The sequence below is a fragment of the Heloderma suspectum genome, chromosome 6, assembly GCF_057233095.1.
Source record: "Heloderma suspectum isolate Gila_16-S chromosome 6, 16-S_ref, whole genome shotgun sequence".
In the NCBI taxonomy this organism is placed as follows: domain Eukaryota; kingdom Metazoa; phylum Chordata; class Lepidosauria; order Squamata; family Helodermatidae; genus Heloderma; species Heloderma suspectum.
Genome location: NC_139463.1, coordinates 97,617,507 through 97,629,746, shown reverse-complemented (window position 1 = coordinate 97,629,746; position 12,240 = coordinate 97,617,507). Strand labels below are relative to the sequence as shown.

The 12,240-nt window shown below is 47.5% G+C and overlaps 2 protein-coding genes across 5 annotated transcripts in view; both read left to right on the top strand.

The window, feature by feature from the left end:
- The window catches only part of SLC6A16 (solute carrier family 6 member 16), a 33,749-nt gene extending 30,815 nt beyond the window's left edge, over window positions 1-2,934 (top strand). For all 4 annotated transcript variants that reach the window (XM_084805411.1, XM_084805409.1, XM_084805410.1 and 1 more), the window contains one exon: window positions 920-2,934. In XM_084805411.1, coding sequence (XP_084661537.1) covers window positions 920-1,189 — 270 coding nt within the window. In that variant the 3' untranslated portion in view covers window positions 1,190-2,934. The remainder of the gene's footprint in view (window positions 1-919) is intronic.
- A 1,746-nt stretch (window positions 2,935-4,680) lies between these two features.
- On the top strand, window positions 4,681-11,984 carry LOC146341994 (apoptosis regulator BAX-like). The gene is made up of 6 exons (XM_084805417.1): window positions 4,681-4,740; window positions 7,988-8,036; window positions 8,552-8,719; window positions 9,148-9,283; window positions 9,660-9,764; window positions 10,648-11,984. Exons 1-6 carry the CDS (start codon window positions 4,695-4,697, stop codon window positions 10,747-10,749), a joined length of 606 nt encoding a protein of 201 aa, XP_084661543.1. The 5' UTR covers window positions 4,681-4,694; the 3' UTR covers window positions 10,750-11,984.
- Window positions 11,985-12,240: the final 256 nt, after the last annotated feature.

The following is a 12,240-nucleotide window of genomic DNA, read 5'->3' as shown; positions in this document are numbered from 1 at the left end:
AAAGGTCCTACAACTCCCAGCATTCTCTAGCCAGCCATTTTTCTGTCTGAACTCTATAAATAGTTTAAAGTAACCTTTGGGCTCTTGCAAATGTAGCTGCACCTATCAGCAGTCAAATCATGTGGACAGAACACATCCTCTTCTGAATTATTTATTTATTTCTGTGCCACCCAATAGGCAGAGCTCTCTGGGTGGGTCACAAAAATTAAAACCACAAAGTGCAGCATAAAACAGTATAAAATATGAAAGCTTAAAATCACAATACAACAGTACAACCAGAATAAAACCTAGCAGCAATGCAGAGATTTAAAATACGGATTTAAAACACCAAAGCTAAAGGACTAGGAAGTTAAGGGTACAATCCTATGCATTTTTAGATAGAAAAAAAGTCCTACAACTCCCAGCATGCCCCAGTCAGTATGGCTGGCTGGGGAATGCTGGGAATTGTAGGACTTTTTTATGTCTAAACCGGCATAGGATTGCGTCCTAAGAGCTTTAAGCTAAAATATGCTGGTATTTTTCTGGAATGCGCTCCCCCCCTCCCCCGAAAGCTTCTCCGACATGGCATGTGGCCCTTGGAAAGAAAGTGGTTCTGCACTCCTGGCTTAAAGGGGTGTGGTTTTGACTTGCGTAGCGAGCAGCCTTGTAGCACAGACTACTTTTCTGCATCCAAAAGCCCTTTTGCTCAAGGCAAGGCTCAGTAAAAGAGGGCTGTCTTTGTATCCCGGCCCTTGTCACTGATGGTGTCACTTCTCCTGGGGAGTTGGGGCTGCCATGATGGGAAAAGCCTTCTCTACGGAACATTCTCCCCCAACTGTGCAGGTGTTGAAGGCATCAGAAACCTTGGTCTGAAAGAGGCCTGATGCCAGGTTAGATAGGCCTGTGACTTTTGATGTTTTGGGGTGTCTCTTCTTTGCAGGCAGAGGAGCAGAAGCTGGAATACCCACCATGGGCCCTCAGCCTTCTCATAGGCCTTATAGTCGTGGCTGCTCTTCCCATCCCAACCATGTACCTTCGGCAGCTATTGATCGAGCGGTTTGCCCAGCAACGTGGAAGCCGGCCTGGCCTGGCCATGGCGCGTGTGCCCACTGAGGATGAAGATGAGGGAGGAGACAAAGAGAGCCCGGCTGATCCTGGTCTCCAAGGCAATGGATACTTGCTTGTGGAAGCGGAAGACAGGCGAGATTAACTGCAACGTCCAGCTGGAATGCGCCCCATGTAGGGTGTGACCTGTTCCAGCTTCTAGATTGTCCTGACTGCTGCAGTATTTTCCAACATCCTTGATAATGGGGGACGTTAGACCTCCCTGGTGCTGTTCACATAGTATGTGGATGCCTAAGGTAGCTGCTGCAGCTTTAAAAAAAAAAAAGGGGGGGCTTCAAACTGACTTATGTTGGGATGCCAGCTGTTCTTAAACCTAGGCTGCTTCTTGGTGAGTGGCTCCTAGCGCTAGTAAAACATTGCACTTCTGCTGTAAGCTAGAAGCAGCACTGCAGCTGACTTTCCACACTATTGGGGGATATTGCACTTTTTCTCCCACTCGTTCCTTCCACAGTGGTGGGCCTGATGTAGCTGCTGAGGGTGAGGACGAGGAAGGTCCAATTCATCTGAGGGACCATTTGAGGAAAAAAACACCAATTCTGAGTGATCCTTTAAAAAAAAGGATTACAAATGGAATACAACATCATTTGGATCCTCCATAAAATGTGAGTGAACAAAGCATAGCTATTCCACACCAAATGCCCAGTGTGGAAGCTGCCCTGCTGAAGACTAACCAACAGCATGGAAACCTTGAAAGGGATTTAAAAGGGGCCTAACAACAAATAATTAAAAGTGAAGTGCCGGCAATCCACATGGTTGGATTTTTAAACACCTTGGTGAATCAACTTGTAATTTGCACTACCACCGCAGAGTTTTGCTTTCCTTGTGACACGTCACTTTTGTAGCTCCTCTGTTTAACTATGGAGTATGAACTATGAGATTTGTGAGGTAAAGTTATTTGATTTTGGGGGGACATCCTAGGAGGATTAAGAATTGCTAGGATTCTGAGAATGCAAGGAAGGTGTGAGATCTGCTGAGGTTTGTCTCTCCATTAAAGCACCTGCAACCTCCACTTAACACTCATTACCCCCTACTCCTGTCTCTCTCCTTCTCCTCCTCCCATGGTCTTCTCCACTGTCTATTTTAAATTGTAAGCTCCTTGAGGGCAGGGACCTATTTTTGTTGATGAATCTGTAAAGCACCATGTACTTATGACACCATATTAATAATCATTGCTGTCACCATAAGCTGGAGACTGAGCCGTCACACAGGTTGCTAGGAGGACCCCCCACTCTCAACGCCAATTCCTTTGCTACACAACTGAAGATTCTGCCAGAGCACACAGTCAGTAAGACCTTGCAGGCAGATTACAGTCAGTATCTTTCAATGGTGATGTTGAGCAGGCATTTGTGCGTGCAGGCTAGCCTGGGAGACAGAACATCAGAAAAGCTTCACCTTTTAGATGTCTGCAAGTTACAGTGTCATTAAAAACACAGAAGCCTTTGCCTCTGTGAGGAATACAGGCAGCACCTCTACCTCGTTATGATTGTGAGAGCAGACCATGCCAATCAATTTTTTCAGTGCTCAGTTGGATTCTGTAGGAGTCAGTGGACTGTTAGTTTTTATAATATTCTCCATGGGGAATTACTAGACAGTGTCAATAGTTCAGTAAATGAACTGTATGAGGGGGTTACATTTTGTTTCTGGGACTTCCTTTAATATGTGTCAAATTGTAACAAGGAACTAAGCCTCCACCTTTGAGGTGATGGGTTTGGGTTTCTTAAAGGATGGGGGAAGCGCAACTTGTGTTGCACAAGTTAGCCATACATAAGAGTAGGATACTCTGATCAAAGATAATTTTTTTTTCTTCAATAAAAACTATTTGGCATTTCAACGGTACTGTCTTGAATCCAGGGGGGGAAAACCCAACTTTTGTACAAAAGCAGATTTCTGTCTTGCTCGATATCAACCTCCGTAAGATTTCCGAAATCACATTAGTGGTAGTTAAGGTAAACTGTACAAGCGCTGAACTTCATCAAAGCAGAGCCTTTTGTAACACAGCTGTGCTCCTTTCCAAGCTAGCAGTTTCTAGCAGTGCGTACACCCTTACAAGTTACCAGGAGCAGAACTGTTTCAATCTGTTTTGTTTTTACTGGGCAGGAATGCTCAGTTTGTAAGCGCCAGTTTACAACAGGTGGCCTGTTGTACCATAGGAAAGGGCCTCAGACCTGTAACTGGTCCTGCTCACTACATTCAGTGGGACTCGGTCTCAAGCAAGAGTGCATATGACTGTAGACTAAGGGTGCAATCCTATGCATGTTTAGGCAGAAAATGACCTATAAACCTTCATTCCTCAGCCAGCATAGAGAAAAGTCCAACAACTCCAGGCATTGCTGGCTCAGAAATGCTGGGAGTTGTAGGGCCTTTTTCTGTCTAAACAGTCATAAGACTGCACCCTTAACAGGCAACCCCATACATCTTTACTCATAATTAAGTCCCTCTACAGTCAACAGGCTCAAATATTTTGGCCACCTAATGCGAAGAGAAAACTCTCTGGAAAAGACCCTGATGCTGGGAAAGACTGAAGGCAAAAGGAGAAGGGGACGGCAGAGGATGAGATGGCTAGACAGCATCACCGATGCAATGAATATGAACTTGAGCACGCTCCGGGAGAGAGCGCAGGACAGGAAGGCCTGGCGTGCTATGGTCCATGGGGTCATGAAGAGTCGGACACGACTGAGCGACTGAACAACAACATAGTCAACAGGCCTTACTCCCAGGGAAGTGAGCATAGGAGAGGATTACAGCCTTAATGTTCTTTGCTTTGGCAATATATTTCCGGGTCCTGGTCTTAATGAAGGCACATAGCCCAATGGGTGCTATCATTACTGCCATCATCAGGCAGGAGCCGAAAACCCCCCACAGCCCACTCTGTCTTTCAATGCAGCCGATAAAAGCCCCCACCCTCTGACACAGCCTTCCCCCTCTGGTGCCCTCCAGATGTGTTTGGACTACAACACCCATCATGCTGGCCGAGGATGCTGGGAGTTGTAGTCAATCAACTAGAGGGCACCAGGTGGGGAAGACGTAACTGCAAGGGGCGGGATCTCCGTTCGCCTATCGTCACACGCCCTTTCTCCGAACAGTGGGAAGCGGGGGTGGGGCTTCGCTTGTCACGTGGCCGGTTTCTCAACCAATGGCATCACCGGTTTCTCTCCTTGACGGAGCGACCGTTGCCGCTGTCACGTGACCCAAGTAACCCGGGAAAGCGTTCCTTTTTCATGCCAGTGATGATTTCTGTCCCAATTATAGGATTAAAAAAAAAAAAAAAAAGACTACAGAAACCATTTTTTAAAAGTGAATGACACACAATCGGAAGTTCCGGCCGAAATCATAGACTTCACCTTCCAGTCAAACCGGAAAGCGGAGGCTGAAGGGCGAGCGCCCCTCTAGCCCTTTCCACCTCTCTGGTGCCTTGCCTGCGCCACGTGACCGACGATGAACCTCTCCCCTTGTCCGCGCTTTCTTCTCTCTCATATATTCGTTCTTTTCGCCTCCCCTCCGCCGGCTGCTGGTTCACGTGACCTGTGAGACGGGCTGCCGGCCTCGGGTTGGGCCGGGCTGGGCGGAGCGGGGCGCACTGCGGAGCCGAGATGGCGGCGGCGGGTCCTTGGGGAGAGCGGGAGTCCTGCAAAGGAGGTGAGCGTGCCTGGGAGTGGGGCAGCAGGGAAGAGCGGGGAGCAGAGCGCTAAGGGGAAAGGGGGCAACCCCTAAACTGCGGCTGGGATGGATAACAGGAAGAGGAAGGGAAAAGACATACCTTCATTGTAGGAAAACACAGGAAGAGCCTTGTTGGAACCACCTACAGCTCAATCACCCTATGCATGCCTACTCGGGAGCAAGCCCCGTTGAGTTAAATGGGGCTTACTCCCAGGTAAGTGTGGACAGCTGCCTTCTCCCCACCTAGTGCACTTCAGATGCGTTGGATTACGATTCCCATCGCTCTCAGCCAGCATGGCCACTGAGGGTGGTGGAAATTGTAGTCCCAACTCATCTGGAGGGGTGCGAGGTTGGGGGCAGGTGCTGTGTATAGGATTGCAGCCTCTTGCCTCCGGTAGTGGCCGGCCAAGTGCTTCTGGGGCAGCTGTGGGCATGCCTGGGCATGCAACGATATTTGTGTTCTTTTTCATTACACTTCATAGCGTGCCTGTGAAGGCGCTCAAGGTGACGTACATGGTTCCCTCCCCTCTCGCCCCCCCAGTCTTCCTCACAACAGCAACCTTGTAAGGTAGGTTAGGTGGAGAGGGGGCGGCTGCTTCAACAGCCTTCACCTGCTATTTGCAAACACACTCCAGAATACAGGAAAGGATTAAGGGAGGGGAATGAGGGGCTTTGATTTCAGTATAGATAGTCTGATAGAAGTCCTGAGCCAAGAGTTAGTTCCAAATCCTGCTTTGGGGTTGGTCTATACATTACATTTGCCACCCAGAGCCAGCTTTTTAAAAGCAGCCTGCGGTGTCTTCCTGCTTTTTTCACATTGGCCGAAGAGGTGTACTCTGCATAACGACTGTGGGTGCCTCAGAATGCCGCTTCAAGCCATCTCCACCTTGTGGGTGTTAAGCGTAGACCTCCGTGAGAGGCCTTGGGCGCCACACTTCTTTGCCTGTAACTGATAGAAAAATAACTAATTGCTGACCACTCTAAAGATGGGTAAGAGCTGTGAAGGCTGCTAAGTGTACAATTAGTCATAACAATCACGGTGGGAAAGGGGAGGCTGCCTGGGGAAACGAAAGGGAAATTGGTTGATTGTCTTGTGGGCAGGGAAGGAGGGGGGTGAAGTGAAGGAAGGATTTGCTGTGAGCTTCCCTTTTGGCCCTGCAAGTATCCTGCTGCCATCTCTAGGAGAAGTGGGATGTCCCAGCATGTAAAATCTAATATACTTGTTTTCTCCAGTATATTAGAGAAACACATTGAGGAGAAAAGGGGGGAGAGATTTTTTTTTTCCTCTCCCATAATGCTAGAACTGGGGTGGGGTGGGGGGAATCACCCACTGAAATTGATGGGCAGTAGATTTGGGCTGCAATGCAATACTCACCTTGGAGAAAGTCCCACTGAGTTCAATGGGACTTTCTTTAGACATTATCAGAAAAGGGCAAAGTATTTTAGAAAAAGACTTGCGCACAAGGAAGTACTTTTTTATGTAATTAGCTTATACAGTTAGCTGTTACACAATGTAGTGAAAGCCATTCACCCTCCATGAATTTGACTAATACCCCTTTAAAGCCATCTGGCTATTGGCCATGATGGAAGTGACATGGCCGGTGGCAGAATGTTACTGAGTACCAGTTAGTGGGAGATGACAGCACAGGAGGCCTGTTTCCCTGATGTCCAGCTTGTGGGCTTCCAAGATTGGCCACTCTGGGGAACAAGATGCTAGACTTAGATGGGGCCTTTGGTCTGATCCAACAATGGTCATGCTGGCTGGGGATGATGTGAGTTGCACTCCAACACATCCAGAGGGCCCCAGGTTGGGGAAGACTGCATAGCTAAATAAGTTTTCAAATGAAATGGGTGATGGTAGAACATACACTCAAATGGAACAAGAGCAGTAAGATCGTCAGACTGTTGAATGATAGGTGATGGGTGTTCATCCTTCCAGCTTTGAAGTATGAGTCCCTTTGCAACATTTTTACATTTCTTTTTCTGTATTCTTTATTAGCAAATATAATAAAAAGGAAAAAGGTGGCAGGACAGCAACAAAAGAGGGTCAGGGAAAGAAAGGAAGGAAGGAAGAAAGAAAGAGCAAAGAACATGACATAAAAGCATATCCATTCACAATTATTCACAGCATCATTAATGAAAAGAAAAAAGATTCAACACTATTTCAAACATATTTGTTAATGTAAGCATATGTTTATGTATATATTTGAAATAGAAAAAGGTCAGGGAAGGCTGACCTGGTACAAGAACGCTTTTGGGCATGCTGTGTGTATCTGCGTACTTTGGGCATAGACACACCCTGCATCTTCTGTAGCAGGATGATTGGATTGGCCAGATTTGGCATGTGAGCTTCAAAGCCCAATTCCCCAGATGGCCATATCACCATCCCCTGACCCAGTCACTTTTCCCTGGCTTTCAATTTTTGCCCCCATTCTAAAAGGTTGAAATGCCTTTCCTGATGCTTAGTTGCCAGCAATTGGAGCTTTAAACTCAAATATTTTGGTATTTTAGCTCTGCCCCCTTTTGCCTTCAGCACTGCCCACCACTGGAATGTGGCCTGTGAGCACTTCTCTAAAATTGAAGTTGGCCCTTGGGTTGAAAGCATTTCAACACCCCTGTCCTATAGGATCAGTTAGCAGGGATCCTCAGTCTTCTTGGGCTGCTGGGTACATTAGGAATTTTGTGGTGGTGTTGTGGGTACTCTCACAAAATGGATTCTGGGGGGGTGGCCCATTCATAAAATAGCTGCCATGGTGAGCATGCCCAGTCACGAAACTCATTTCCCAGAAGGCAAACAGGTGAGACTCAAAGCAAAATAACTTGCCCAAAAACCTAAGTACATGGCAGAGGTGGGGTCTGAGTTCCAAAACACACAGCCACTCTTTTGAACCCAAATAAAGATAGCATTGGAGAGTAGCGCTTTTCGGCAAACCAGTCTCTGAGTTTAACAAAATAAAATTTAAAATCTCTTAAGAAGTAGAATGAAGATCAGGTGGGACAGGGAGCCTGGCAGATGTGAAGAGAGGTACCCATGGGCATCACACTGAAAATGCCGGGATTACAGTGAGGGTCAGGCCACCCACAGTTGGAGAGCGGGCCTGGCCCGCACTGTAGCAAGTTCAGATCTGTTCTTTGCTCCTGGTGACGCTTGAGACTTCAGCCCACTTTTATCAGCATAGCTTCTTCCCCTCTTAACTTACCTTCCTATGGTACTTCTCTCTCTTAGGTACCTCTTCGGATCAAATCCTTCAGACAGGAACAGTTCTTCTCAAGGGGTGAGTACTTGAATGGGACCATAATTGCAGGAAATGTCTGGAAGCTGGCATGTACTGGTATAGTAAAGCTTTCTGGGGAAATAGGAGATAAAGCTGTAGTTTTATGCTGGGGATCTCCAATGAGGAGCTGGGCTGGCAACGAGGCTGGGGTTAGACCTCTGGCTGAAGAGTTCCCTGTGATCGATCTCTGGGGCTCTTCGCACAACACACTAACCCAGTGGTTGAGTGAGAGTTGTTTATTGAACAGTGGGTTATTGTGTTGTCTGAATGTAGCCAGGGTGGCTTGTTAACTACAGTGAACAACCCAACAACAAACCATGGGTTCTCAAGATGGCTTGTTCGAGAAAATAAGCCACACTGCATGGTCAATAAGCCACCCTGGCTGCGTTCAGACAACACACTAACTCATGGCTCAACAAACAACCCACAGTTCAATACAACCCACCTCAACCATTGAGTACGGGTTAGCACATTGTGTGAACAGCCCCTCTATCTTTTTTTGGGCCCTGTGACAGCTTTATTAGGGACCGAGTGCAAGGCTGTGGAGATGCTGAACGCATCGAGGCGACGATGGCGGAGCTTGGGGGCTCAGAGCCTCAGGCTTGCAACTCTAGCACCAAGCAACTGAGTGACTGCCTGCGCCGGATTGGGGATGAGCTGGATGGAAACACAGAGCTACAGAGGTGTGTTCTATTGCATGTCAGTGGCAAGGAAGTACTGAGATTTATTTATTTAGAGCTGCCTTCCCCAACCTGGTGCCCTCCAGATGGGTTGGATCGCAACTCCCATCATCCCCAGATGATGGGAGTTGCAGCCCAACCTATCGGGAGGGCACCAGGTTGGGGAAGGCTGCTCTAGACGGTGCTTGACTTGATGACTTGCTTTCGCTGGTCTGCCGGGTGAATTCCTGCTGAATTAAATGACATCAGCTCTGCGGAGACTTATGCTTAGCACTGTTCTCATGAGATCGGGGGGGGGGGGGGAGTTGGTTTGGTCTGCACTGTGCCAGACTCATTGAGGTTTCCTTCCCCGGAAACCACAGCGTTGCCACCATCCTCTCGATGGGTGGGAGTCTGTCTAACCTGGACGTCTCTTGCACTTTCCCCTGTAGGATGATAGAACAAGTTCAGATGTACCCCCCCAAGGAGGTTTTCTTCCGAGTGGCGCGCGACATGTTCTCCGACGGGAACTTCAACTGGGGTCGTGTGGTGGCTTTGTTCTACTTTGCCTGCAAGTTGGTTCTAAAAGTGAGTATGCTGCTGCCCCTCCCCCTTTTCATTTAGTATTATACACAACTGAACGACTGAACAACAACAAAATTAATATTAATAATAATACATTTATATCCCACCTTAGTCCTCTTGCAAGGAACCAAGGCAGCTTATATAGTCTTCCTCCTCCTCCTCCTCCATTTTATCCTAACAACAGCCCTGTGGGGTATATAAGGCTGAGCGTCAGCGACTGGCCCAGAGTCACCCAGTGAGCTTCATGGCAAAGTGGGGAGCTGCACAGAATTGGATCTCCAGAGTCCCAGTCCATCACTCTAACCACTACACCGCACTGGCTCCCCCCTCCCCCCGACCGTTTTTAATAACTAGCTCTTCTTCCCTCACCCCCGGATAGGCAGTTTGCACTAAATTACCAGAGCTCATAAGGACCATCATCAGCTGGACAATGGAATACATCCAGGTTCACCTTCTGACTTGGATCCAAGCCCAAGGTGGATGGGTGAGTTTATACTGATTTTTTTCTCAGGCATAGGGACTCTCTTGACCAGGGGTGCTGAACCTCCTTCAGACTGAGGGCCAAATTCCATTTCAAAGAAGCTCTCGGGGCCCACATTCCGCTGGTGGTGTTGGGCCAAAAATAACAGCATATTTTAGCTTAAAGCTCTTGCTGCGAGTAACCAAGTCTCAGGAGAGGCATCTTAACCTTTTAGAATCGGGGGTGGGGGAGACATGCAAAAGCTCAGAAACCACCAAGCAGTCATTGGTCAGGGGGAGTGAGCATGGGCATCTGGTGAAACTGAAGATTGTGGGAACCGTAGTCCAACATATCTGGATGGCATCAGGTCTCAGAAAGCTGTTCTAATAGATTGACTAAATGTAGCAGCCCTAATAACAGTAGCAAATGGTCTCACAGGGGGTGCGGGGCTTGGGTCAGCATCGCAAGGCACTTTGAGCACTGCATGATCTCAATAGTGTATTCAGTGAATAGGGGCTGGTTGTTTATATTTTAAACAAGGTTATGCATTATGGAAATCTACCCTTTGTTGATGAATTGAACACGCACTTCTCTGACAGCTTGGCTCCTGCAGGGCTTCTCCCCACTATTTCTCCTCGCTGAGCTCACTTCCTTTGTCAAGGTCAGCTACCTGGTAGCTGGGTGGGAGGCACACTGCAGAATGGTAATATGTGAGTGAGGAATGGGTTTAACATCCTCTACCCATACCCCCCCTTTGGCTATTTAAAATTGGGCTTCCGCTCCCCCTCTTTTATATATGATTGGGGCAAACACACATTTAAATAGGTTTTTCACTGTCATTTATAGTTTGTTACAGTTTGTGCAATGTAATGTCTTTCTCTCCCCTACCGCTTTTTTCCCCTTCCAGGAAGGCCTTCTGTCCTACTTTGGCACCCCCACCTGGCAAACCATTGCTGTATTTGCCGCTGGTGTTTTGACTGCCTCGCTCACCTTCTGGAAAATGTCTTAATCCTCAGCCCCCTCTGGAGGGGGCCATTTTCATTGTGGGAGCAAAGGGGGGCAGGTTCCCCCTATTTCCTCATCGAGAAAGAAAATGTGCTAAGATTGCTTTTCAGTCATGGGCCAGAGAGCTTTTTAAAACAAACCAGTGCTGTCGCTCATTATCTTGGTGCCTTTAAAAAAAAAAAGTGCACACTTTTTCTTCTTCCATGGACTGTGTACTACTTGGCTTTGCTCTTCCCTCTCTGTACCTCTTGGGGTTAGAGGTCGGAGGATGTGAAGGTTGTTGAAGCTTTGGAAGGATAAGGGCAAACAAGAAGAAGTTTGTGAATTGTTTGTTCCTGTTTGCCGGAAGGTCTGTTAACTGTATACAAATGCAGCAGTGTTTTCTGGAAGAAGACTCCCAGCTCCTCCCCTGCCACCAACCACAGCGATGTATTTGTCCCAACTTCCTCAAATGGGATGGTTGTGAATGGATTTCTTCAAGTTTTGTTGATCTTTCTCTCATCCCCTCTTTCTGGGATGGCAAATCTCAAAAGCTAGATTTGTTCAGGTCTCTAGAAATGTGGATCCAGAATCCCTCAGGAGACAACCAGGTTCTCTCCCCACAGAACGTGACAGATTTGTCTGAGCAGGTGATACTAGTTTGGATTTCAGCTAGTAAATCCCCCCCCCCCCTTTTAGCAGATCACTGATCTGGACAAGACTGAACACTATGGAGGAGCTGAAAGTTAGGCAGATCTGCCACAACAACTGATGTGTGTGTTTGGTTTTGGTTTTTTTTGAAAGCTATTAATTTTGGAGCCATATTTGCTTCTACCAGACCCATCTACTTTTCTGGAGAAATGCTGAGGAGGGGGAAGGGTAAAGGAAAAAATGTTCATATTTGTCGGAACTTTCCAAAGTCAAGAAAGCACTAGAATGGGTTTGTATAGCGGTTGCACTCCAAATGGAACAGAATGCCTTGCAAGAGGAAGTGAACAGCTGGAAAATTCTTGGCTTGCCCAGAGAATCTATTTGCTTCATTCTGTCTGATGGGAAAGAATCTTTCAGCTGCCTTGAGGGCCTTGGTGGCTTAAGAAGTAAAGAAATGGGGACGGGGGAGTGTGTCAGGTTTCTGTCTATTCCACAGCAGTTTCTCATCTCTCTGCTTGCCTCAGCCCCATTCCTCTATTTTACTGAATTAATTGTTCTCTGGGTGCTTAGTCTTTCAGCTCAGCAAAAAAAAAAAAAAAGAGCGAGAGAGCACCAAACAGTTCTTGCAAACATGCCTTACCATACCATGCCCCAGTATGGAATATCTAATGATAGCTGTGATGGGAGGTAGTTGGGACATTTGGTGCTCTTGAAGTGGGGCTTTTCTTTCCCTCCTCTCCCTCGCCCGCATGTGCAGTGAGAAGGGGTTGCATCTCCCTATCTGGCTGGTTACAGAACCCAACGTGGAGCACATGCAACCCCAGACCTGTATTGGCATGCAGTGTGGGGGATTCACCTTCACGCT

Excerpts from the sequence above, each read along its gene's own strand:
- LOC146341994 (XM_084805417.1), top strand. The coding sequence starts at position 4,695 with ATGGCGGCGGCGGGTCCTTGGGGAGAGCGGGAGTCCTGCAAAGGAG. Across the intron at positions 9,284-9,659 it reads CCTGCAAGTTGGTTCTAAAA|GCAGTTTGCACTAAATTACC; the intron begins GTGAGTATGCTG and ends ACCCCCGGATAG. Across the intron at positions 9,765-10,647 it reads TCCAAGCCCAAGGTGGATGG|GAAGGCCTTCTGTCCTACTT; the intron begins GTGAGTTTATAC and ends TTCCCCTTCCAG.